Consider the following 26741-nt stretch of genomic DNA (forward strand, 5'->3'; position numbering starts at 1 on the left):
GGAAAAGGGAAAATTGACTCACGTCTTCATTGGTTGTCTGGTTGAGAGCCACGAGGAAAGTGTGAAATCCAGTCAGTCCCACGACGGACCAGAGTGTGAAGAAGCAAATGAGCACTTCTAGAACAGTGAGGTGATGCTAAGGAATATTGAAGAAGCTACACCAGGGGACTCAATGCCTCAGCCCATACTCAAGACACCAATCACATCATCTTTACCTCTCAGAACATATATCACAAATGGACAAGTATCCATATATAACAACAGATGAATTCTAAACTCGTTGGATATATGAAAGGTAAAAGACTCCTATTTATTCACCATGAGTATCTCTCTAACATTTCTGGTGTTTTTAAGTGTTTGTTTATTCATCATTAGCTCTTTGAAGGGAACGTTTAGAAGAGGGCCAAAGCTAAATAATGTTGGCCATCACTGCCAGTGGAAAATCCATCAAAAAATAAACTTTATAAATGAAAAATTGATGGGAAAAACAGAACGTGACTTACAGAAATCCCATCTGAACCTCCTTTTCAGAAATGCAACTATTGTACAAAATAAGCCTGAGCTGTAACAGAAAGGGAGGACTTTGGTCAAGTGACATAAGAGGTGTACTGAAACAAACACAGTCCACTAGAGGAGGCAAGGCTGAGCCCGGGATCAGAAGGACTTGGGAGGGAGGCAGTGGAGAAAGGGGTGAGGGAAAGACTTCCCTTTAAGCCCTGGCCATCTTCCATTCTGGTTGCTACCATTAAAACTACATTTTTTTTTAATTTTAGATTTTGGCACTCTCTAACATCTAAAAAATGAGATGGTGGGAGAAATGCAGAGAGAAAGCCTACTCAAAACTAGTTTAAGAGGGCGTCACAGGGACATACTGCCAGGGGAGGATATGTTCCAGGAGTTTCTTTCAACGTCTCCAGGAAGCCAATTTTCAAGGATTCTGTTAAATTGGGAGGACAAGTAGAAAGAAAAATCAATGACTTTAGTAAAAAATGCACACTTATCCTAGTACCCACTCATTTCCTTCCCTCCCTATCCCTTGTCACAAGTTGGCAAGAGATTAAGCCCTCACTCAGACAAGGGACTCTCACCTACAAGCTGGTAGTATCCTCATTAAAGAGTTTACATTTTCACTGTGGGACCTGGCACTGGACTACAGAGTCTGGCAGGAGCCAAGCTTCCTGCTCCCCTCCCTTTTCCTAAGCCCCCAACTATGGGCATGGATGGGGAATATTCATTCATAGATGAAAGAAATCAGCAATATCCAAGAAAAACCCTCTCTCCTCACAAATCCATGTCCCTCCCTTGTTCAAAACCCAGCTGAGAACTCATCTCTTGATCAAGAAGCCTCATTTAATGCCACACCCCAACTGCCATTAGGGTGATTTGGGGTGTATGTGTGTGTGCACCTGTCTGTGTGCACACACACAATCACACATGTGGGTGTATATTTTCTGTCTCCCAAAGTAGACCATAAGCTACTGAAAGGCATCTCTCTAGTGTAACCCCTTCTACCACCTGGCACACAGCAGGTCTTACAAGGCAGAAGAAGAAAGGATGCAGAGCCAAAATACATCCTCAATCTTTGGAATCACCTCAGAAATGCCCACTACTGTGGGTACAGAGCAGTAATCAGAGCCTCAGTCTTCAGCAGAAGACCAATGATAAGGCCAACATGCTCAGTAATACGGATTGATGTGAGCTGAGGTTTGGAGTTCTGCTTGAGAGCAGAGAGTAGTATTCATTTCTAATTGGTCCTGGGGTGTCTTTGCAATGGTGACGTCCCACCAAGAAACCTGACCACTACCCTCAGCTTTCCTTAAGTCTTCTCCCACCCTTCACCAACAGACACTGCCCTGCATACTCACTGAGAGCCACATAGACAATGTTGAAGGCGAAGACATAGATCGTGAGGAGGGAGAGAGATAGGATAAAGAGGTAGAAGTAGCGGTAGTTCCTCTTTCCAACACAGTTCCCCACCCAGGGGCAGTGATGGTCGAAGCGCTCTGTGGGAGAAAAAGAGAGTCTAGTGCCAAAGCCTCCAAAACAAAGCACAACATGCCATCCACATAGTACCTAATTTAGAGACCCCCAGGATCACTGCCGATTTCAACTGTAAAAAACACTGGTTTCTATTTTTCACTTTTTCAATGTTTTCAGTCATCTCATTTGATCCCCACAATCGACCTGGAAGTCAAGCAAAAGAAGATATTCTTTTCCTCACATTACAGTTGAAGAAGCTAAGGCGCTGAGGGCTCAAGTGAGCTGCCTCATTGCCAGTTGACAACAGAGACTTTGCTTTTCTGAAGAAAAATCTTAGGTGGACTTACTAAGTTTAGGAAGAATAAGTAGATGAAAATAGCCAAGGAAATTTTGAAAAATGAGCAGTGTGGTTTTTCTTAACCTCTAGTTTTTTTTAAAAAATGATAAAACTACAGGAGACCCTAGGTGGCTCAGTCAGTTAAGTGCCTGACTCTTGATTTCCACTCAGGTCATGATCTCAGGATTGTGAAATCCAGTCCCACATTGGGCTCTGAGCTGGGTGTGGAGCCTGCTTAAGATTTTCTCTCTCCCTCTCCCTCTGCCCCTCTTCCTCCCTTCTCTCTACCTCTCTAAAAAAATTAAAAAATAAATGTAAAACCAAAATGTAACCATAAAATAACTATAGAGAATAGATGAGGGGCGCTTGCGTGGCACAGCCAGTTGAGCAGCCAACTCTTGCTTTTAGCTCAGGTCATAATCTCAGGGTCCTGAGGTCGAGCCTCAAGTCAGGTTCCGCACTCAGCATGGAGTCTGCTTGAGATTCCCTCCCTCTGCCCCTCCTGCTCCTGCTCTCTACCTCTCTCTAAAATAAATAAATGAATAAGTCTTAAAAAATGATGAACAATTATCCACTGTATAGACAAGGATTTTCTAAGTAAGCATAAAAGTAATGGAAGAAAACACAGATGTTAAAGAAAAATATATTTGACTCCATAAACCTTAAAAAATATTTTATATATGTTAAAAATACTATAAAAGAATATTAAACAGGAAAAAAACGATGGAAATATATATAAACTTTGTACCTTAGTATATGAGAAATCCTTACAAATCAATAACAAAATACAAATACTCCTTCAAGAAAATACTCAAAGGGCAAAAACAGTTAACAAATTCCACATAAACATATATTTAAATGTTTTCAGATTCACTAATAATTCAGTGCAATACCAGTACAAAATAAGACAATTTTTGCCTATCAAAATAAGAATATAAAAAAATGATATCCAGAGCTGGTGAGAATAGCATAAAATGGACACTTAATACACTCTTTGTGGAAGTATAAATTGAGAGAGCCTTTCTGAAAAGCAATTTGGCAGTGTGTATCAACAGCCATAATAAGGCTCACATCCCTTTGGCAAAATAAATCCATTTTCAGTAATTTCTCATAAGGAAATAGAGATGTGTACAGAAATTTAAGTTCAGTAATTTTTTATTAGATTTTTTATTGTGGCAAAATATATAACATGCAATTTGCCAATTTATTCATTTTAAGTGTACAATTTTGTGGCATTGATTGCATTCACAATGTTGTGCAACCATCACCACTTAACTATTTCCAAAAATTTTCAACACCCCCAAAGAGAAGCTCTGTACCTATTAAACAGTAACTCTCCATTTTTCCCTTCCCCCAGACCCTGACAACCTCTAATTTTTCTGTCTCTATGCCTATTCTAGATATTTCATATAAGTGGAATCGTACAATATTTGACCTTTTCTGCCTGGCTTCTTTCACTTAGCATAATGTTTTCAAGATTCATCCAATTGTAGCATATATCAGCACTTCATTCCTCTTTATGGCTGAGTAACATTCCATTGTACAGATATACCATATTTGTTTATCCATTCATCTGTTGATGGACACTTGGATTACTGATGTACAAAAGTGTTTGAGTATCTATTATTCAATTTTTTGATATTGTTATGGACAGAACTGTGTCCCCCCCCCCAATTTATATGTTGAAGCTCTAACCCCCAATGTGACTGTATTTGGAGACATGGCTTCTAAGGAGGTAACTAAAGTTAAATGAGGTCATAAGGGCAGGGTCCTAAACCTGTCAGACTGGTATCCTTATAGGAAGAAGATGAGACACCAGGAGTGCATGAGCACAGAAAACAGGCCATATGAACATAGCAAGAAGGTGGCCACCTGCAAGCCAGAGACAGAGACCTCACCAGAATCCTGCCAACACCCTGATCTTGGACTTCTAACCTCCAGAACTGTTTAAAAAAATGTATTTCTTTTGTTTAAGCTCCCCAGTCTGTGGTATTTTGTTATAGTAGCCTGAGCAGACTACTTTAGGTACACATGCGTACGCACGCGCGCACGCACACACACACACACACACACACACATAAACACCCAGGAGTGGAATTGCTAGGTCATATTATAATTCCACATTTAACTTTTTGAGGAACTGCCAAACTGTTTTCCACAGTGGCTGCACCATTTTATATTCCCACCAGCAGTATATGAAGGTTCCAATTTCTCCACATCCTTAAATTTAATCATCTTGATTGCAGTGTAATAATAATGAATAAAATGGAATGGTAAATAATATTTAATTATAGGAAAATGCCTAAATAAACTAGAATATAGCCATATGATGGACTATGCAGTCATTAAAATAATATATTCAAAAAACATTTATTAAAAATGTAGTAAAATACGGGGCGCCTGGGTGGCACAGCGGTTAAGCGTCTGCCTTCGGCTCAGGGCGTGATCCCGGCGTTACGGGATCGAGCCCCACGTCAGGCTCCTCCGCTAGGAGCCTGCTTCTTCCTCTCCCACTCCCCCTGCTTGTGTTCCCTCTCTCGCTGGCTGTCTCTATCTCTGTTGAATAAATAAATAAAATCTTTAAAAAAAAATGTAGTAAAATACTTAGGATATAATGTTAAGTAACAAAGGCAGGATTAAAAACTCTATCACGTGTGATCTAATTTCACAAAAAAGTGGCAGTGAAAGGAGATACAGCAAAATGGAGAGCAAATTTGGGATTAAGTTTTATTTATACTTTCTGTACTTCCCGTATTTTCTACAATGAACATGTATTATTTTAATGAATAAAAAAGCACAAAGAATAAAATACACCATTTAAAAAAAATGAGCTATGTACTGGTCAAAATTAAGACTGTAAGAATGGTACATCTCCTGGTTAAATGGCTACAATATATCTTTTCAGCAAAGGAAAAGAAGATGTAGAGAAGACACGTCCAAGTGGTTAGGGTAATATCTGGATCAAGAATTACAGATACGGCCTCACTTTAAGCAAATGTGCCATATTCAAACACTGGAAACTGTAGATTTATACAAATATATTTTTACTGTATTTTTTAAAGATTTTATGTATTCACTTTAGAGAGAAAGAGAGTGAGCGGAGAGAGGGGCAGAGGGAGAGGAAGAGAGAGAATCTCAAGCAGACTCCATGCTGAGTGTGGAGCCCAACAGAGGGCTTGACCTCACGACCCTGAGATCATGACCTGAACTGAAATCAAGAGTTGGACGCTTAACTGACTGAGCCACCCACGTTCCCCTACTGTATTTTAAATCGTATTTTTCCTGATAATATAATTAATACATGCTCATCATAGAAAACTTGAAAAAAAGAAAAAAGAAAAATGAAGGAAACAAAATCACACATAATTCCACAACCTATAGATAATAAATCACAAGCATAAGCATTCTGGTGTATTTCCTTGTGTATATCTTTACATATACTTAAATTTTTTTCAAATGTGTAACTGAGATCACACTATAAATGTAGCCTAGATCCTATTTTATTTCATTTAGCTTTCTGATTTGAGCTTTTCCCATAAGTCTGTTGCATGAAGGTCCCACAATTTATTTGACCACTTATCCACAGGCAGACAATTAGGTTTATCCAATTTTTCATCAATATAATAATCCTGAGGTAAATATTTCCATACCTAAATCTTTTACCACATCCCTGATTATTTTCTTAGGATAGATCCCTAGAAAGGGAATCACTCACATCAAAGGGTATACATGTTTTAGGGGCACCTGGGTGGCTCAGTCGTTAAGCGTCTGCCTTCGGCTCAGGGCGTGATCCCGGCATTCTGGGATCGAGCCCCACATCAGGCTTCTCCGCTGGGAGCCTGCTTCTTCCTCTCCCACTCCCCCTGCTTGTGTTCCCTCTCTCACTGGCTGTCTCTCTCTCTGTCAAATAAATAAATAAAATCTTTTTTTAAAAAAGGATATACATGTTTTAAAGCTTTTATGAATCTCACTAGGTTCTCTTCCAAAAAGTTTGTTGCAATTTACACTCCTGTCAGGGTAGGTCTAAGCATTATCAGGTTTTATTTGCTAATGTTCTAGATTTTAAAAGATCCTGTTTTAATTTTTATTTTTTTGATTTTTAGTAGGGATGACCCTTTTTCATGTTAACTAGTTAATGACATTTCCTGTTTTATGAACTGTCCATATTTCTACTGGAATGTTAGTGCTTCTTTTTAAAAATCAAATTGCATGAGTTCTTTATATTTAAGAATATTAATAAGGAGAGGGAATTCTTTATGAAAACCTTCGCATAAGACCTTCTTGAAATATCAAGTTTCCTAGCTAATTTAAAACAAGTTTCAATATATGAAAGTCCTATCTACATACAGATTTTTACCATATAAAGTAAGCTTTATCTTCCCAACATTTGCCTAAAGAATTGGCTAATAAGAAGAAAGCAGTGTACTCACTCAGGCATGTTCCATGGCATATACAAAGAGTGCTAGAAGTATGCTTGGGGCGCCCGGGTGGCTCAGTCAGTTAAGTGTCTGACTCTTGGTTTTGGCTCAGGTCATGATCTCAGGGTCCTGGGATCAAGCCCCAAGCCCTGTGTTGGGCTCTGCGCTCAGTGCAGAGTCTGTTTACCCCTCTCCCTCCCCTCTGCCCCTCCCCTCATCCCCCTGCCCTGCAGGCATGTGCACATACTCTCTCTCTCTCAAATAAAAAAATAAAATCTTTAAAAAAAAGAAGTAGGACTCTGAGAAACAAACTGAGGGCTTCAGATGGGAGGGGGTGTGGGAATGGGATAGACTGGTGATGGGTAGTAAGGAGGGCACGTATTGCATGGTGCACTGGGTGTTATACGCAACTAATGAATCATCGAACTTTACATCAGAAACCAGGGATGTACTGTATGGTGACTAACATAATATAATAAAAAATCATTAAAAAAAAAAAAGAAACCAGGGATGTACTGTATGGTGACTAACATAATAAAAAACATTTTAAAAAAAGAAGTATGCTTATTGGTAAGGAAAGTAGTGGCACATATATGCCTATCAACAGACATATTTACTGCCTGTTGCTGAGTTTTCCCAGGGATCAGCACACACTAGGCAGTGATTACAACTAAGCCACATATATGCAGATAGAAGCACAGACTCATGTATTATGCATACCCGCCACCCTTGCAGCCTCGGCAGAGAAAGATGAAATGACAGTTTTGGAATCAGACCTGCTCCAGTTTCATCTCATGTTAATTATATGAACCTGCACAAAGGTGCTTCACCTAGCTCCTCATCTGCAAAAAGGGGATAATACCCAAAGCATGGGGTTCTTATGAGTCTTAAATGAGAGAAAGGGAAAGCACTTAGCACAGTGCCTGGGATATAGTAGGAACTCAATAAATGCTAGCAACTTTCTTCTTGGGTGAACTCAATAAATGCTAGCAACTTTCTTCTTGGGAACACTACTTCTTATAGATCCCTTCCTTCCCCGATGCTGCCCTCCAGTGGACTAGAGTTCTCCTCCCCCTACGAAAGGTGGGTTCCACTTGAAACAAATCCAGATTTGAAAATAGGTAAAGTTTACTTCCCCATTTACCAAAAAGGTTTTTTTTTAAATAAATTTTAGACTAAAGGATATTTAAATTATGATTTGATCTACAGAAGTACAGTTGATCTACAGTTGTTCAGAAGCTTGTTTCCTATCTAAAGTTTCCTAACTAAATCTAGCTTATTTCCTATGTAAATCTATCTTCCCACCCCTACTGATTTTTCCCTAGAAAAATAACCCTGACCCTCTCCTTCAGCTCAGCCTTTCCCCCAGACAAAGCCCCTTTGGTTTTACTCACCCACACAGTTGTCACAGATGCTGCAATGGGAGGCCCGGGGAGGCCGGAAGATCTTGCATGTATAACAGTATTTCAGCTTCACAATCTGGTTGTTGATCTGGAAATTCTTGATACGAGGAGGTGGTCGCTGGCCCTGGGGCACTGCACCATTGGTAGCTTCTGTAGATCGGTAAAGACAGTTAATATCACTGCCAGCCATTATTTGAGCCCCAAAGTCTCACCACTTCTCCAAAAGCAGTGGGAGCAATCACCAGTTCCCTAGGCCTACTGTCTTCTCCAGACTAGCATTGCCTGAGGACACTCTAACATCACAGAGTGTCCCGCCAAATTCCACTGAATGCCATGTGATCCTTTTGTGCACACGTGAAAAAGAGGTTTCTTCACGTTTTTTGGCAGATTACAAAGAAAATCATTCATAAAGTAAGTAAAAATGGCTAAAAATTATGAAATGAAAACATTCAAATTCACTAACAAAGACATAAAAATCAACACAAAGATACTGTTACCTACTACTATATTAACAAATATTAAAAAGAATAAAAATACCCAGTGTTGGCAAGGATGGGGAGAAGGTATTTTTATACATTATCAGTAAGCAATAAAGCAGTGGCTCCCAAAATGTTAAAGGCATATATTTTTTGACTCAGCAATTCTATTTCTAGGAATTTAACAAAATTACAAAGACATACACAAAAGATGTTGATGCAAGGATATTTGTCACAGAGTCCCTTTTAATAGTGAAAACCTGAAAATAACCTCTGTCACAATAGGGGGTTGGTCAAGTAAATTATGATGCATGCATAGGATGGAATATTATGCAACTATTTGAAATGATGTAGACAAGTGAATGAAGACACAGGACAATATTGACAATATACTGCAAAATGAAAATGTACATTAGAAAGCAACATGCATAAAAGGATATCAGCTTACAAAAATAAAATATTTGCATGAAAAAGACTGGTAATACTTAGAAAAATAATCATTTAAAAATAAGAGTAATGCATGCTTATTATAAAAAGTTTGGGGGCGCCTGGGTGGCTCAGTCATTAAGCGTCTGCCTTTGGCTCAGGGCGTGATCCCGGTGTTCTGGGATCGAGCCCCACATCGGGCTCTTCTGCTGGGAGCCTGCTTCTTCCTCTCCTACTACCCCTGCTTGTGTTCCCTCTCTCACTGGCTGTCTCTCTCTCTCTCAAATGAATAAATAAAATCTTAAAAAAAAAAGTTGGGAAAAAACAGAAGATATATATAAGAAAAAGTAAAAATCATTGACAGTCTCTCAACTTAGGGATATCCATGCATGTTGGTGTATTTCCTTAACAGGTAAATAAACATGCATGATTTTTAAAAATTTGAGATCACATTATAAATATAATCTTGTACCCGGTATTTTTCACTTAACATTATATGGTGCACATTTTTCCATGGTTGTTAATTTCTCTTCCAAAAATAATATTATTGGCAATATAATATTCCATCATATGCACATACTGTAATTTAACATTCCATATTGTAGGGCATTTAAGAGGCCTCTGGGTTTTTACTATTCAAATGATGTTGCATGAAAGAACTTAAAATATTACAGACAAAGCTTAAATCCCCTCTGATCACCACCCCAATCCACCTCCCCTCCTCAAGAATATATACATGTGTTGGGGCACCTGGGTGGCTCAGTAGGTTGAGCGTCCAACTCTTGGTGTCAACTCAGGTCATGATCTCAGGGTAGTGAGACTGAGCCCTGAGCTGGGCTCCAGGCTCACCTGGGAGTCTGCTTGAGATTCTTTCCCTCTCCCTCTGCTCCACCCCACCCCCACTCTCTGTCCCTGTTTCTCTCAAATAAATAAAATCTTAAAAAAAAAAAAAAAGACTAGGGGCGCCTGGGTGGCTCAGTTGTTAGGCGTCTGCCTTCGGCTCAGGGCATGATCCCAGGGTCCTGGGATCAAGCCCCGCATCGGGCTCCCTCCTCTGCTGGGAGTCTGCTTCTTCCTCTCCCACTCCCCTTGCTTGTGTTCCCTCTCTCACTGGCTGTCTCTCTCTGTCAAATAAATAAATAAAAGCTTTAAAAATAACAATAAATAAATAATAAATAAATTTTAAAGATTTTAAAAAGACTATATAAATGCTTTAAAATTAATTTCTAAAACAGAAAGAAAAAAGAAAAGCATGTTTCTGAGCAGTAATATATGAAGTTGCTGGCATTAAAATAACTAGGCCCATGTTAAAAAGAAAAAAATGACATGCTGAAAATCCTTCTACAGTAATTTGTATAACTCTGATTATTTCCTTTAACTAAACTCTAAGCAAAGTGGAATTACTGGGTCAAAGAGTATGAATCCTTAAAGCTCATATTGCTTATTGCCAAAATGCTTCCCAGACAGATTGCATCAATTTGCACGCCCATCCATCTGCAGCATATGAGAATGCCTGTCTCGTTGTACCCTAGATGTGCAGGATAATTCTAAAAACAGAATAATTTTTCAATTCACTTTGATTTTAAAAATATCTGCCATATGGAACTTTTTTTCCTTTTTTTGCAGAGTGGGGCGGATGCTGTGAAATCAAACAATAACAGTGTGCCACAAGTCTTAAAAGGATAGGGATAGCTATTCATTAGAGAATGATAGAAGTATCAGCATGCCACCTTAATATTCCTTTGCATGGGCTTTACATGAGGGCACCTGTGAGACAGAGTTCATGGTTCATCCTCCCCATGGGGCAGGGGGGAGTCATCTTCTGCCTGTCCTCCAGCACCCCACACACACACAGCATACCCAGCACAGGGATGAATGTAAGTTGACAAAAACTTGATAACATAAACGTACAAATGAACACAAGAATGAATTCTTCTATGGAGAGAAACATGCTAAAAGGAGAGGTCACAATGTGACAGCTCAAGCCTGGGCTTCAGGCCCAGTGATCTGGCAAAACAGAACTAACCATGCTAACACCTGCTGCGAGATGTAAGAGACAAGTCAAGGCACTGTGTTGACCTTCATTTTCTCCATATGTGAATGGAAAGAGGATGATAAAAGAATAATCCAGATGGAGAAAATATGGCACACACAACTCTACCTCCTATTTTGTTCCTAACTACACCTGCTTTAGCAGGTCTCCCCTGAACTCCAGCTGCACCAACACACCCAGCCTCTGCTTTCTCCCCACTATTCCCACTCTCACCCCATCCCTAAGTAGTTCAAGCTCAGATGTGCACAAACCTATGTCCCCTTAGCTCAACTAAAACAGGCTGAAATTCTTCAAAAAGACGTTTCACTGAGAAGCTAGAGGGAAATGCAGCTAAAATAAACAAAAGAAATACAAAAGCTTGGAAGCTTTGAAACCACTCTAAAGGAGTATCAAATCAACACATTGTATACTTTAAACTTATACAATGTTGTGTCAATTGTATCTTGATAAAACTGGAGGAAAAAACATCAAATGGAAATGGGGGAAAATATTTCATTGATGATAGCATGCATATAAACATTAGGAATAAACTCAATATGAGAAATATAGAAATCAGATTTTAAAACTATAAAAATTTTATTCAAGGGCATAAAATTCAATCTGAAAATAAAGACACAGCATTTTCTTGGATAGGTAGATAATATTATACAAATGTAAATTCTCTCAAAAAATATAAATATAATACCTATTATAACTTTAATGTTTGCATGTTTTTAATTAAATAAAATAATATTATATTTAAAAAGCAAACAAACACCCTAACAATCTAAAGGCTAACCATAGGTTGGTGGTCCATGGGCATAGCTTTTAGTCTTATAAATTCTGGGTCTCTTTCTTCTAATTTATCTGGCTTGGATGCTGACTCAAGCTACTTGGGTACTAGACTTGCAAACAATTTAGGCAGGCACTGCTGTGGGGTCTGGGGGGCTCCCAGTCCCTGCTAGTACTGGAATCATGATCTTCTTTCCCAGTGTGAGCTCCTAGGATATTCCTTCCTCTAGCCCTGGGATCTTCTACTTCCATTTGTGGAGTCACCCTGGCTCCTGGCTAGTGTAGCAGTTTATCTCTGTCCCAAAGAGACCTACCCTGAGCTGAAAACTGCACTGTAATGAGCTTGTAACTGATTCCTTTACCTTCCTTTACCTTCCTAGAATTCTCAACAGTTCCTGGCACCATGGCTATCTCCTCTCACCTTGTGTATTGCCTTAAAGCAGGAATTCTTGGTGGGGCCCATGAATGTGCTTCAAAAGATCTATGAGTCCCTGAAATTCATCCCAAATTATGTGTATATATACATGTAAGACTTACAAACATGTAAGACTATTTTTCTGAAAAGAAGGCTTATAGCTTTCATCAAAAAAAAAATCAAATGAGTTCATGACACCCCAAAAGTAAAAAAAATCCTATCCTCTTGGGAACAGTGCAGCAAGACCTTGGTAACAAACCCCTCCTGAAACGCAACCCAACACAAGGAAGAATGAAGCATATGGCTTTCAAATCTTGCTAAACCTGCCTTACCAAAATCATAGGGTGGCCATGATCTCAGATTCAGGATCTTACAGAGAAAAGGCTAGAAATGATTCTTAATCTGCAACCACTATGATTCCATTCCCTTAGTGATTAAAGTCAACCACTGTACAGCATCTTGACAGCTGGTTAGAACACTCACCTATCTCCATTTCTATGAAAGCTGCTTCATCTGGTAGGGCCCGAGGGATCACTCCAGGGTCACTGAAGCTGGTCCTCAACAGTGTAGCCATGGAGAAAAGGAAGAGCATGGCAGCAAACACAGGGATGGCAGGAGACAGCTGGACAGCCAGGTAGCGACATCTGAAGAAAGCAGGTGATTGAACATTTAGTTATACCTACCCTATATTGACTCAAACTGTCACCAGCATGTCGCTCTGGTCTCCTCAATAAAATTAGCAGTACCTTGAGGGAAGGGACCATGTTTTTTTCTTCTCTTGAACTACCCATAATTCCTAATATATGGTTCTGCCCATAGAAGGAGCTCAACACTTATATGACTGATGCGACCTATAACCTACAGAATATAGCCTCAAGGGACCTCCCCTATCACTAAGTCCAGTCCCTCCTGTCAGCCTGCTGAGAACCACATTTCCTCTGTGCCTTGGGAAAGGCTCACACCTACTAAGGTCAGGGAAGCCTGGACTTGTAAGTACCACAGGTTGCTCTCATTCTGGGAATGTCTAGAGCTTTTCATAACCAGTCATCTGGCATTAGGCCTGAGCTCAAGGAGGAGGAAGAAAAGATGAGAACCCTTCCTGAAGCAGGGTCCCAGCGTCAGACAAGGGGTACGTCTGACATGCTTCAAGGCCAATGAAAAGCTTCAGGGCTGCCGACTGACTTTGCAACATCCATCCTCTTCTCTCCTCAATTAGCTCTGCTAGTAGGTACTTAGTGACCTTAGGCAAAGAATAAGAAAATTGTATCTCCTTAGCACCCCTTCCCAACATCATGTTTGTTCCCCCTCTTTCTTCATAATTCACCTGGAAGGCCACCCTTCTTCCTCTTTGGTTATCCCAACTCTACTCATTTTTCAGGTCCCAGAGACATCAATGCCATCATTGTCATCATCACAATTTACTGAACACTCAGCATATGCCAGGCTCTGCACTAAGTCCTTTATATGCATTCTCTCATTCAATTCTCACAGTAAATCTGTGAGGTAGAGTCTATTATACCCATTTGATAGCTGAAGAATCTGGGATTTAGAGAAGTCTTGCCTCTTTTGAGTCTTGCCTATCCTAAGCTGCATTAATCTCTCCTTTCTCTTCTGCTGTCGTCCTCACTGCCAGAGCCTTGTATTGTTTCCTAGTTGTTTTTCACTATGTTGACTTCATCTTCCCCAGCTGGACTTCATAAGACCAAGAATCTTGTCTTTTTGGAGAGGGGATCTTTGGGTTTGAATTCTGGCTCTACTAGCTCCTACTTGGGTGACTTAATTAACTTCAGTCTCCTTAGCTGTGAAATGAGGATAATTATAGTACTACATAGGGTCATTGTGTGGATCAAATGCATGAATATAAAATAAAGTGCTTAGAACTGCACCTGACACATAGTAAACATTAAGTAAACGTCAGCTCTTAACATTACCATCATGGTTCTATATCTCCCAGAACTTAATACAAGTATGGGGACAAAGAAGCTATTAACAAATACTTGTTGCATTTAACTGAATTTCAAACCAAATAAACAGGAATATGTGATGAGAGTTATCACTGACCTATTTTTATTCTCTTCCTCCCGAGGCACATTTTTTCCTTCAATACAGAGATCTTCTCTTGGAGGCACACTATAAGTGGATGAGTAAGGACCAGAGGGAGAGCGGAGAAAGTAAGCTAAGGAAAAAGGCTTACCTCATCGGCACGGGGATTAGGCAAGCTGCTGTCCACTCAGAGCAAACATTTAACCCCAGGTTGTACATTCACTGTAGTTTTGGAACAATCCGCATGAGATCCTCCCCCTGCCTCCCTGACACACACACACACACACACACACACACACACACACACGACTGCAGGGGGGAGGTGCGAACCAACTATAATATTAGGCTGAGCAGTTTGTCAGCAGAAGGTGAACATATGTAGTGAACTTGCAAAATGATTTTGTGGCATTTTGTTTCCTTGCCTGCTTGTTTGTTTTTAACAAAATCCTCGGTCATAGCCTGATTTTGTATGATTTACTTCCTTCCCCTAAAAGCTAAGGGTAGAGATAAAATTTGAAGAACTGAAGGATCTGAGTACATACAGGGTAATTAAGGTCCTTGCAGATCACTAGCTTGTGGATTACCTTCTTTTCCATTGTTCTACCTTCAGTAGTACAGATAATCAAGAAGTGAATTCGGAAACAAAAGTCACCTCCGCCTATCAGGGACCCAAAGGACACAGGAGAAACCTAAGACTCTGTTTCACGAGCAAGCCAAGTAAAATTACCACGCTAACAGAAAACAGCCATCTTTCTAGTTACTGCCCATTTCTAAGATCACTCTTGAAAACAAACAAGTAATTTCTCTAGGACTCAAAATACTCTGGGTGTACAGTCTCCAATAAATAGAAAAATCAGGGCTATCTGATTGGCCACCAAAGGGATTTTAAATCATTTTATTATAGGAAAAAGATATAGAGAAAATAGATCTCTCTCTCTCTCTCTTTCTCTCGCTCTCTCTCACACACACACACAATCAATGTTGCCCCCATGCACGAAGGACCCGAAGAGATTAACTAAATCCCATTCCAACACCTGCTTGCTAACCAGACAAAGGACAACTTAGATTTGAATTGCGCTATGCCATCAAGGATAAAGGTCTCTGTAATCTCCACACGGACTATCTTCTGCACCTGCTAAAACAATCCACTCTGTATGTCAACAAGTACACAATAGGCCGATTGTATTGTTCTCCAGAGATGAGGCTATTGGCAGCCAGTTGTCACTAGCAAGTGGGTGTGGCTGGGAAGGCAGATGTGGGACCAGCAGGCCTTTCCACTCCAAGTAAGAGGAAACTTAGAGAGCCAGTAGCTAAGACTGCTGTTAACTACAGCCTATCGTGTCTGTCTTTAATAGTTATGATCCAAAATACCCCCTTAGGGGGTGCCTGGGTGGCTCAGTTGGTTAATCTGCCTTCGGCTCAGGTCATGATTCCAGGGTTCTGGGATTGAGCCCCATGTCCAGCTCCTTGCTCAGTGGCGGGGAGCCTGCTTCACCCTCTCCCCACTGCTCCTGCTCTCGCTCGCTATCCCTCAAATAACTTAATAAAATCTTTTTTAAAAATACCCCTTGGGTTAATCCCATAATTGCAGTAAGCTAGAGATCTGTCTCTGACAGGAATAGGGTATGTGAAAATTTAGTGGCAATTCCCAATATCAACCTGAAAAGTCAGGAGTATCCTAAATCCCTAATTCATCTTACTGGAAGACTGGATCTGTCATCCATGAATAAAAGCTAAGTGTTTTTGAAATCTCCTAGGATTTTCCATTTATATCACTTCTTGGAATAATGATATCCATACACTTCTTGAAACAGAACCCTCTTTTGTCTCCACAGCACCAAGAGGCTTTCCCCCTTCCAAAGGGTTTAGAAGTTGCTTTTCTCCATTGTGAATTTTATAAATGCAACCATGTCCCCACTAAGTCTTCCTTCATGCCACCTGAAGAGATATCATTACTTTAAGCCACCTTCTACCAACCTGTTGATTGGCCTCAGGCTTCCATAGCTGGGCTACATGACTGGACTTCCATATGTCCCATGGGCCACATGGTGGTACTGTCTAGCAGTAACCAGCAGTGCCAGGCTGGGCTGGTGTGTCATGTCCCATCCCCCATCCCTAGCATGCTAGTTCATTGGAGGGACAATGATAATGACACAGACTTCAACTGACATGAAAAAATTCAAAAGAGATTCATGAGTGGCGTTGGTAAGAAACCAGAGAGATTCCATAGCAGGCTCTGCCTCACAGACTGGGAGCACGAATTGGTGTTCTATACAGTACTCTACCTCTAAGTCTCCCTAATAGCTCAGTGCAATCAATCAGCCAACAAGTGTTTATGGGTCTAACAAATAAAGAACAAGAGAAAACGGGAGTTAATTTTGTTGGGAAAAATATAAGCAACATATGAAACAGCTGAAGAATAAGATAAGACCAATAATCAAGTGTTAGGATGGTGATTCAGACTCTAAGGACTATAAGTGGTCAGAGAAGAGCTTTCTTGGGAAGCTGGCGACTGCTTAAAACCGCTCCCATAGCAGCTGTTAAGGGTGGCTTTAAGGAAGAGCTGTGCTTGGAACAGCAGAAAGGGCCCAAGGTTAGACTCCCAAGATGGCCCTTGTCCCACATAATAGTAATAAGCCTTTGCTATAAGTCCTCACTGATATGGACAGTTGTCTGTTCTCTTACACACTACCTACTTCTAAAGCATAGTAAGCATGTAGAATCACCTATAAGACTGGCTCAAGGGTCTTCTGATGACACTCAAGAGTCTGCTGATAGGGAAAAAGTTTCCTTGGACACTAAAAACATAATTTAAAATCAGCCTCCAGACTGACTGCTATGTGAAGGTCAGAAGAAGACGCATAAGCCTGTTTTGCTCCAGTAGCAATGGGGAAAATTAACCAAACAGGGACATTTTCAATTCAGAGGCAATGAGCCATCTTCTTACTGAAGAGGGCCAAAATCTCTAGCCAGGTAAACCTGCTAAGTAGTTACTAAATCACAGTGATAGCAAATTTCACATTTCGATTATAACAAAAATAACAAATTTCAAATATAACAAGTAACAAATTTCAATTATAATATACTCCTGCTCAAAAACTTAGAACAATTCCCTGCTGCTTTTTATATTAATCCCCAAACCCCACAGCCAGTATTCCAAGGTGCTACAGTAACTGGCCTTATCTAATCATCATCCTAAGATTCTTGCCTTCTCATTGCTCCATTCCAGAAATATCCCCCTAATTACCCTGAATTCACTAGCTTCTTGCTATTGCAAAAGGCATAAGGTGCCTCCTTTGTTCTTAAACACAATACCAGCTCCGGTGTCTCTGAGAAAGAAGATTTAGGAGGTCTCTTCTTTCCCTCAATAAACATCTCAACGGATGTCAGCATGCTGGGGGATATCCCTGTTCTCTGTGCTCGCTTTTCCCAAAATAGAAAATCACTATACTCAATTAAGACTCATTCTCAAAAGATGGGAGGGGCGCCTGGTGGTGCAGTCGGTTAAGTGTCCAACTCTTGGTTTCAGCTCAGATCATGATCTTAGGGTCCTGGGATGGAGCCCCACATCGGTCTCTGCACTCAGCATGGAGTCTGCTTGAGATTCTCTCTCCCTCTCCCTCTGCCCCTCCCACTCATTCCCTCTTTCTCTCTCTCTCAAATAAATAAATAAATAAATCTTTAAAAAAAGATGGGAGATGATTTCAGTAGAGATTGACAGTGTGAAAGTCATTACCATAAAAAGTAGTAGAGGCTGAAAATATACGGATAAATTGTGAATGACGGAACTGCAAAGAAAGGAAAGCATACTGTTCAGGAGACATAACCCAACCCTTCTCCAGGGAACATGCTTTATCAGGAAGTTGAACTTAGCTACGTACTTTAACAGACTGACATCAGAGAGGCAACTATGACTTTCTAGAACTGCGATTTGGTTGGCCAAGTCTTAGACAGAATCTTGGGCTAGGTAAAGCACAAGACAGAACCTCCACAGAAAAATCTTCCAGAGAATGTTCTCTTGGTTAGAGATCACGATAAAGTCACTTTTTCCTCTTCTTAATCTCATCTAAGTAACTTCAGGAACCTGGACTTTGGAACTATAGACACAAATATTCTGCCATGTCAGTTTGGCTTTGGTCTACATAGCTCTGTGTTTCCTCAACCTGGTAACTTTGTGCTGTCATATTGCCTTTTTTCTTCCATTTCTCTGCAGGGACATGCCCCTCTCATCAGGATCACCCACATGGTAGGGAGCACACATTGCTTAATTTTTCTCCAAGCCATCCTCATTCGAGCAGCAAGGACTATGAGTAGCCACAGAGGTGATGATCCCTCCTAACTCACAAAGCTTCCTTCCTAGGTTCACACTTAAAGATGGGCTTCTCTGTTCCTGTAGGCTACCAGAATGCTATGCCAGAATGCTATTAGTTTTCTACAAAGACACCTTCATTTCCTAGGAGCATGAGCTAGGAGACCCAAATAACCTAGATGCCACTAGGTAACACAATCACTAGCTAGCAAGAACCCAGAATATGCTAGTCTAGCATTTGGCACTATGCACGCTTTAGTAAATCTGAATGTCTTCAGGATTCCATATTCAAAAGGTAACAATGAGATGAAAGGTAGTGTCATATAGAGGCATTGGCTGGCTGACTGATCTTGATAAAGGGACCTATCTTCTGTGGTCCTGGTTTCCTCACCTGCAAAAGGATGGAGATAGTCTCCAATGCCCCTTCCAGTTCTACCATTCTATGATTCTGTGAGTCAAGACTGTTACATTTTAAGTGTATCCAGAATGTTTTAATTCCGTAACATTTATTGACCACCTACTCTAAGTAAGGTCTGGTGGAAGGCACTGTGGGGGCTACACAGACATATAAGATAGTCCCTCACATTGAAAGGGCTCGAAGGGTAATAATCATAGAATTTAGAAATCCAAGAAATGTCATATGATGATGTGTTAAATGAACAGTATGTACAATCAGTCCTACAAATGCAGAACTTCCTGGAAAGGTTTCATGAAGGAAGATTCAAGAAGGGACTTGAAAGTGAGGTAGAATTTGGATAGGCTAGAAGTGGGTCAATTACAAAGCAGCATTACAAAGCTTTTTTCAGGGGCGCCTGGGTGGCTCAGTCATTAAGCATCTGCCTTCAGCTCAGGGCATGATCCCAGGGTCCTGGGATCAAGCCCCGCATCAGGCTCCTCTGCTGGGAGCCTGCCTCTTCCTCTCCCACTCCCCCTGCTTGCGTTCCCTCTCTCACTGGCTGTCTTTCTCTCTGTCAAATAAATAAATAAAATCTTTAGAAAAAAAACACAAAAAAACAAAGCTTTTTTCAGTTCATCCAATTCAATGACTCCTCTGCACATCAAAAGTACCTGCAAGGGTCAGTCCAACAGGGTTTGATAGTGCTTTGATACAATTTCCTCTACATACAGCACAATGAGGCATAAGCACTAATCATGTAAGCAAACTACTTCTACTTCAGGGGTCAAGAGTCACACAGTCATTCTTGTCACAAGAGAAGTCTGGGTACCTTGACCCCACCTGTAATCTGGTCATAAAGTTAAAAGAGACAGCTAGGAAGCCAATTCCAGAAGACAGTGCACTTGGTCCTTTCCCCAAGCTTTATCAGGAAGTTGAATTTGACTAAACACCACAATAGTCTTTGAGTAGCTGGACACCTCACAGTTGTCAATGTCATTCCGCTATAATGTCCCGACATTACTGGCCAAGCTGGTGGCTACATGTTCACATAAGCTGGACGGGGTTTGGGCAGAAGACTGAGAATGGTTCATGTGGTCAAAGCTGAAACTGGCATATCCACTCACATTTCCTAAATATCTCACCCTAAAAATAAATTAGGAAATCCTTTTTTTAAGCACTGTACAATTTTCACTCTGCTTTTAAAGTCAATACATTTACCATAGATACAATTATATTTAAATGTGAAATATATTTAAATACAGCTACCTACCGGTAATCTAGCCTTTCCTTTTCAGTGTGTATATTTGAATCTTCCAGACAAACACAACAGTTATACAGAATTTCAGACTCTCAAGAGTTGCAAGAGGCTTAGTGATAATCTAGCCTGATTTCCCATCCTGGGCAGGAATCCACTTTGTGACAGCAGCCCTGAGAGATGGCCACCCAGTATCTTTGGAAACACTTCTAATACAGAGCTAACTCCTAGATGAACAACCTTCTTTCATTTTATGTATTCAACCTACTATCTGTCCACTGAAAATTACAGGTCCCTCCTTTGAAAAGTCTAAAGGTGTAAAGGCAAAATCCAAAAATAAAAAGATATCTACTGGCACTACTAATACTGCATGCTTTTCATCAAGGGGTGCCCACATGCCTGACCAGATTTCTCAAGCCATCTGGCTGACCCAGGGCTGTGCCATGGGCAGCTATAATCAACTTGCACTTGTTCCTAAGCACCTGCTGCAGGCAAGACCCTATTACGAAAATGCAGGTCCAGATGTGCGGCAAGATCTAGACTTCCCCAAGGCAAAAATGCAGCAGCCAGAGGATGTGGAATCTACACTCCTAGACAATTTGAGGATGAAAATAGACAGCCCTCTGTCACTGGTGGTTCAGACGCCCTCTCCTGCCTGAAGGCAGGGGACTAGATCAGCTGATTTCCTGAGGTCTCCCTAAATTCTAATGCTAACAAAGGGGCCCATATTTGCCCCCCAAATCCTATCCCCCACCGTGTGATTGGTAGTGAATTATATATTCCAAAGGAAAAGGTCGACCAGGAAGAGATTTCATGCCTCAGAAGCATGCTGCTGTCCTTTGTACAGCCTGTCATTGGCTAGGCATAAGGCAGCCACCACCTAGAGTGTCTGTCTGTGTGTCTATACGTGACAGACACACACGAACACAAACACACAAACACATGTGCATGTGCACAAACAGATTCCACCACTCTCAGTAAAAAGGATTCATCACAGGGTCCTCTCCCCTTTGGTCAGCTTTATGCTTTCCCATTCCACTCCTTCGCTCACACATTAACTTCTTTCTCCTTCTCCTCCCCTTCTCCCTCTCCCAGCCCTACCCTCAAACATATTTACTCTATCTGGGTGGCTCAGTTGGTTAAGTGTTGGACTCTTGATTTCAGCTCAGGTCATGATCTCAGGCTTGTGGGACGGAGCCCTGCACTGGGCTCCTCGCTCAGCACAGAGTCTGCTTGTCCCTCTCCCTCGGCTCCTCCTCCAGCTTGCTCTCTCTCTCTCTCTCTCAAATAAATAAATAAATAAAATCTTTAAAAAATATTTACTCTATCACACGGACAGTTGGAACTCAAGGCAGTACACAAACAACCTCACCCTTCATATCTGAGGGCAAAGCACAAGAAATAACTTGGGGAAAAAAGGTCATCTTGGTAGAAAACTCAACCTACCTCGGTCAAACAGTAACTTGGCTAATTATAAGCTTCATCCCACAGGCAGTTTTGTTCAGAGGCTTCTGGGGCCTAAGTGGGACAGATACAAATCAGACTCTGTCTGGCTCCCAGATACAAAAAGGGCCAAATGCCAATAGCTCCAAATTTCAAGTTCCCCTGGACAGCCAAACCAGAGGTTTCCTGGGCCCAGAATTACCAGCTTACTCTGGGCCTGGAAACAAATCTCATCTCTGTTTCAAATGGTTCCAACCACAAAAATTTAACTCAAAGATGGAAGGGTGTGGTGGCAAAAAGAGCTAGTGATTCAGCAGGGAAGGACTGAAAGAGGGAGAATGATAGAGAGCAGAGTTTGGCTCTGTACTTTCAAAAAGAAGCAAGGCAGGAATAAAGCAAAAAACGAACAAAACAAAACAAAACAAAAAACCCAAAAAACAAAAAACAAAACTTGGAGAGAAGGGTGAGAGGGGAAACATTTTTTTTAATGTTACACATACGCCTGCCTGGCCACACATGCTCACTTGTACCACACACAAGTACACACATACACACGTTCCACCATAAACCTCAGACTGGAAAGCAGCTAAGAAGCCATCATCAACCTGACTTTGCCAAATACTTCACAAAGTCAGCAGCAACAGCAGCAGCAAAAGTGCCTTTGACAAAGGGCCTCTCTGACCTTCCTTTCCTAGCCCTGTTATAAACTGCCCCCCCCCCAACGCTGTTATTCAAGCCAGCTGCAACCATCAAAAAGTCTGGCAAAGCAGCCTGAAAAATCATTCTTGATGCACTGGGAAAGCCTGGAGCCCTTACAGAAGAAGGGCAAAAATGAGCTCCAAGAGACCAGAGCTCATTTTAATTACCCACTAAAGGCTGGCTGAGAAGCCCCCTCCTCCCTCCCACAGCCACGCCCCAGCATGGGAGCTCCATTTTCACGTCACTCTAGTATATGAACTATAGCAGGCTCATATCAGGTGTGGCTCACAGTCTACACACACACCTCTTGGCTCCTCAGGGCCCTCCTCATAATAGTCCCACACCAATTAGCATTGCTCCCAATCCTAGAGTATATAGCATTCTCAGCACACCCAGGAGTCATGCCATAGTACCCTAGAATCCAACTGACCACCTCCCTAGAGCAGTGGCCTATACAGGATTCAAACAGTGGCTCTAGTACTAGTTGTTACATCGCAGAAAAAAAATAACTCCAAGGCTGGTATCAGGCACACACAGAATACAGAGTTGTTTATGTTGAAGGATCTTGAGTGAAACTCACATTTAATAAACACATATGTACCACACATGCGGCTAGTTTGTGGCACAGTTGAGACTGAAACCAATCTTCAGGTCCCCAATTCACATGGCTTTTCAATTTAATAGCTAGCGGAGAGCTGAGCCCTGAGGAAATGAGGCCCAGAATAACAGAATAGTTGAGTTTTGTGGTATTGAGTTATGACCACGAGGGCTGCCCCTAGGCCCAAAATGGGTGGGGAAGAGGAAGTCTGTCACTAAGCACCTAAGGAGACCACTGAAAAGGAGAGGTGAATAACAAAGACAAATTCCTTTATTTCCCAAGTGTGCCAGGGGTAACCCCAAATCAGTGCTATAAAATTGGGGTCAAAGGTCTTGGCCTTTTTAGGAAGCAGGTACTCTGCTATAAGCACAAAGAAATGAATTCGGTTGGCGTGATCTAAGGACATTGCTCAAGAGGACAGTGCCATCCAAGGACCATTCACAAACTTCCCAGAAAGAAGGTTCTTCCTCTGGACCCAAAGTAACCATAATCAGGTAATTCTACTCAATGGAAACTCACTCGAAGGCGAAGAAGAGTGTACATGTCCCCAGGATGAGGAAGAGGGTCAAATAGAAGATGCCCTTTTGCCGGGCCATCATGACTCGCCCATCACAGCAGAAGGTGTTCCTGCCTGGGAGTTTCTCCCATTTCCGTGTCACCTTCTTTCTCACCACCATCACAGACATGATTGGAATTCCCGGTCCAAAATGGGCTTTGTGATTACAAGAGGGAAGAAACAGAAGCTGAGCCCAGCTTTGAAATCACGATGCCTGCTATTGCTGCCGCGGGGTCAAACATCATCAAAAGTCCAATTTCTAGCCCTAAGAAAAAGCACAAAAGGAAAAAAAATGAGGCAGGAACAAGAAAATGCAGTTCAATCCTCCTTTCCCAGAGGTGGAAAGATGAGCACTGCCTGAAGGGGTAGGGGTAGGTAAGCGGGAAAAGTTTATTTCCAATCTGTGTTTGTCCTCTAAAAGGAGAAAAGGTTAAAGGTTCTCAAAAAAAAGAAGGGGGCTAGCATATCTTCTTAAATAAATCCCTATGCTTCCAATATAATACTGATGATTTGATCATCATAGAACCTTGGAACCAGAAGGGATTTTATGGGTGATAACCCCAATTACCTAGTTTCGGAAATGAGTAAAGTTAAGACCGAAGAGAGGAAATAACTTATCCAGGGTCACACAGCCGCAAACCTAAGCCAAGAAAACACGTCTGCTGACTTCCAATCCAGGGCACCTTCCACTATACCACACTGCTCTATAATCATCAGTAAGAGGACTCTAAAAACAATAGTAGAGTTTCTGTCCCTAAGGGGCCGTTCCCTCCCCTCCTCCACTTCACCTTCTTTCTCCAATTAGCCACTCAAATATGAATCACACCCGGGAATAAGTCAGCCTCTGGCAGGGCTAGGAGGTTCTGGACACTCTGTACACATACCCAGGTTGTATTTACTCAAAACAGATTTCCCCTAATCAAACCCTCTGTAACTTCCCGAGTTCGGGAAATGAACCCACCTTGCCAGTCTAGCCAAACATTTGTGGGAATCTTAATGAAACCATATCACAGACCTGTAGGTGAAAGGCTGACTTAGGGAGTAGAGGTTCTGGAATGGTTGGGGGTGGGGGTGGGTAGACATGGCAGCAGCTAAGAAAAGTCATAAAGGGGCTTGCTTTCTGGGACATTCCATACGTGCCATCTCTACTTGGCATTCCAAACCCCCAGGCCCAGTCTTTCTCAGCCACTGCCACCCTTCTCCTCTCAGGTGTGGTGCTGTGGCCTCTATTTACTGATACCACATGCCCCACGCTGGCGAGAATGAGGTGGAAGCCCGCACCCCGCCTGACTGATGAGAAACAACCAACCCAAAATCATTCCGGGCTGGAGAGGGCAAGGGTCCAAATAGATACCAGGAGATGAGCAGGGAAATGAGAAAACAAGAAGGCTTGGCCAAGGGGAGGGAGCACCAGAGGTGCAGAGAACACTTCCTTTGTGTAAAACTAACCTGGAAAACAATCTCCTCCAGATAAACCCGCCCAGCGGGAGAAGAGAGACCAGGAAGGGGAGCCGGGCCCTGGGAGAACAAAGATCAATCCGTCGAGCAGTGACCGGCCCACAGCCGAGGACCGGGCCGAGTCGAGGCGGGCTGCGGGCGCGCGGCCTCGGAGGCCAGCTGCTCGAGCCACGCGGACCACCGCCCACAGGCAGGTTGGGACGCGCGCCACCTCCGCTCAACACTCACACACGCCCGCCACGTGTAGTCACCGCGCCGGGGGCTCGGCGGCTGCCCAGCGAAAGGCAGTTGCCTGTGTCACGCTCGGCCCGGCGGGGGGTTTAGTAGCCCACCATGCGGCCGAGCCCGGGAGAGCCTAACCCCACCCCTCGTTACCTGAACCCGGGAGACCGGAACTTCGACAGGGGAACTGAGGGCAGGAAGTGCACCGTCCCACGGGACCGCGTCAGCTGCCAGAGGTGGCAGAGACTTCTCCTCCCCAGCCCGGAGGCTGCCTCCTCCTGACAAGGGGCCCCAATGGTCGGGGCCCTAAACCAGCTGTGGCAACCGCCCACCGCTGGCCGAATGGAACGCTCCTCACGTCACCAGGTCGTTCCAGTAGTTGCTCGCTCGCCATTGGCTGCTCGGCCTCGGCGCCTCCGCCCCTGCCTCCCCTGCCCTGAAGTACCATTGGCTACCCTGAACGCCACTCGATGCTGCCTCCACCCCACTCCCCCACCCATCTCCCGGCTTCGTTCCCACCTGCCAAGCCACTGCCAGCCTCCCTTTGGGGTCTGAGCGCCGATGTGAGATATAGTTATGCAGAGACAGAGGTGAAAGGTAGTGCTGATGGGACAAGGAGGGACGGGCTACCAGCCTCCCCTCACACACAGGGTGAGACGCTGAAGCAATACTGGCTCACAGATCCGGGAGCTCACCCCATACTACGTCCGCCCAGGGCCTCTTCGGCCCTACGTTCTTGAAATCAACCGCGACTCCGGATTTTACTCTTTATCAGCATAAAAACAAGTCCTCTGCCTCCCAAGTCCCATTCAGTAGTTAGGGACCTCGCCTCTGTCCCAATCACCCTAGCCTGCATCTCTAAGGCTTCCGGAACAAAACAAACAAACATAAAAAGGAACTTGAAAGAGATAGCTGTCCCCAGGAACGTAGAATCATTTTGCAGTACCGAAAACCAGTAATTGTAATGAAGTTAGAGAAACTCTACCGACAGGACTTAAATTCTTCCAGGTAGGTAATGAAGATTGCCAAGAAGGTTGTAAATTACTATTCGCTTCAGAGAGCTTATGATAATTGGAGGGGGCGGGGATCCAAGGCAGAATCCCCACCCACCAACTACACTGATTCTTTCCTTCTGCCTCCCCCCTCTGCAGCTACTGCCACAATGAGCCACTGCTACTGATGCAAGTGAACCGCATCCTTTACAAGAAGTTAGAGATTGGAGTGGGAAAAACAGTTGAGAACCAGAGCATTAATATTATACAGCGGACTTTAAAAGGTATTAGGTCTTTTTCCACCAGTATGGCTCTTGGCTTCCAGATGTAAGGGGAAATATGAGAAAGGGCTGAAGGTGGCCTCTCCTTACCCGTCACATTGTTGGGGACAGTGCCTAGGTTGCTAGCATTTTCCTGAGCTTGAATAAAGTTTCTCTAGGGTGAGAGTATTTGCAATTAATACAGAGGAGACTGCCAAAGCTCTTCCCAA

General features: G+C 42.5%; 1 protein-coding gene across 4 annotated transcripts in view; it reads right to left on the reverse strand.

Annotated features, from left to right (window-relative positions):
- Nucleotides 1-26741, reverse strand: part of ZDHHC9 (zinc finger DHHC-type palmitoyltransferase 9) — a 38506-nt gene that overhangs the window by 10576 nt on the left and 1189 nt on the right. For 2 of the 4 annotated variants that reach the window (XM_040627241.1, XM_040627239.1), the window contains 6 exons: nucleotides 23543-23844; nucleotides 12763-12923; nucleotides 8130-8288; nucleotides 1866-2003; nucleotides 889-937; nucleotides 23-125 (listed from right to left, as the gene is read on the reverse strand). In XM_040627241.1, the coding sequence (XP_040483175.1) occupies nucleotides 23-125; nucleotides 889-937; nucleotides 1866-2003; nucleotides 8130-8288; nucleotides 12763-12923; nucleotides 23543-23709 (777 nt within the window). In that variant the 5' untranslated portion in view covers nucleotides 23710-23844. Of the gene's footprint in view, nucleotides 1-22; nucleotides 126-888; nucleotides 938-1865; nucleotides 2004-8129; nucleotides 8289-12762; nucleotides 12924-23542; nucleotides 23845-25028; nucleotides 25098-25412; nucleotides 25554-26741 lie in introns of those variants that run through there. The other 2 variants (XM_040627247.1, XM_040627253.1) reach the window with 2 other exon arrangements.

Source organism: Ursus maritimus (assembly GCF_017311325.1).
Source record: "Ursus maritimus isolate PB19 chromosome X unlocalized genomic scaffold, ASM1731132v1 scaffold_X1, whole genome shotgun sequence".
Lineage (NCBI taxonomy): Eukaryota > Metazoa > Chordata > Mammalia > Carnivora > Ursidae > Ursus > Ursus maritimus.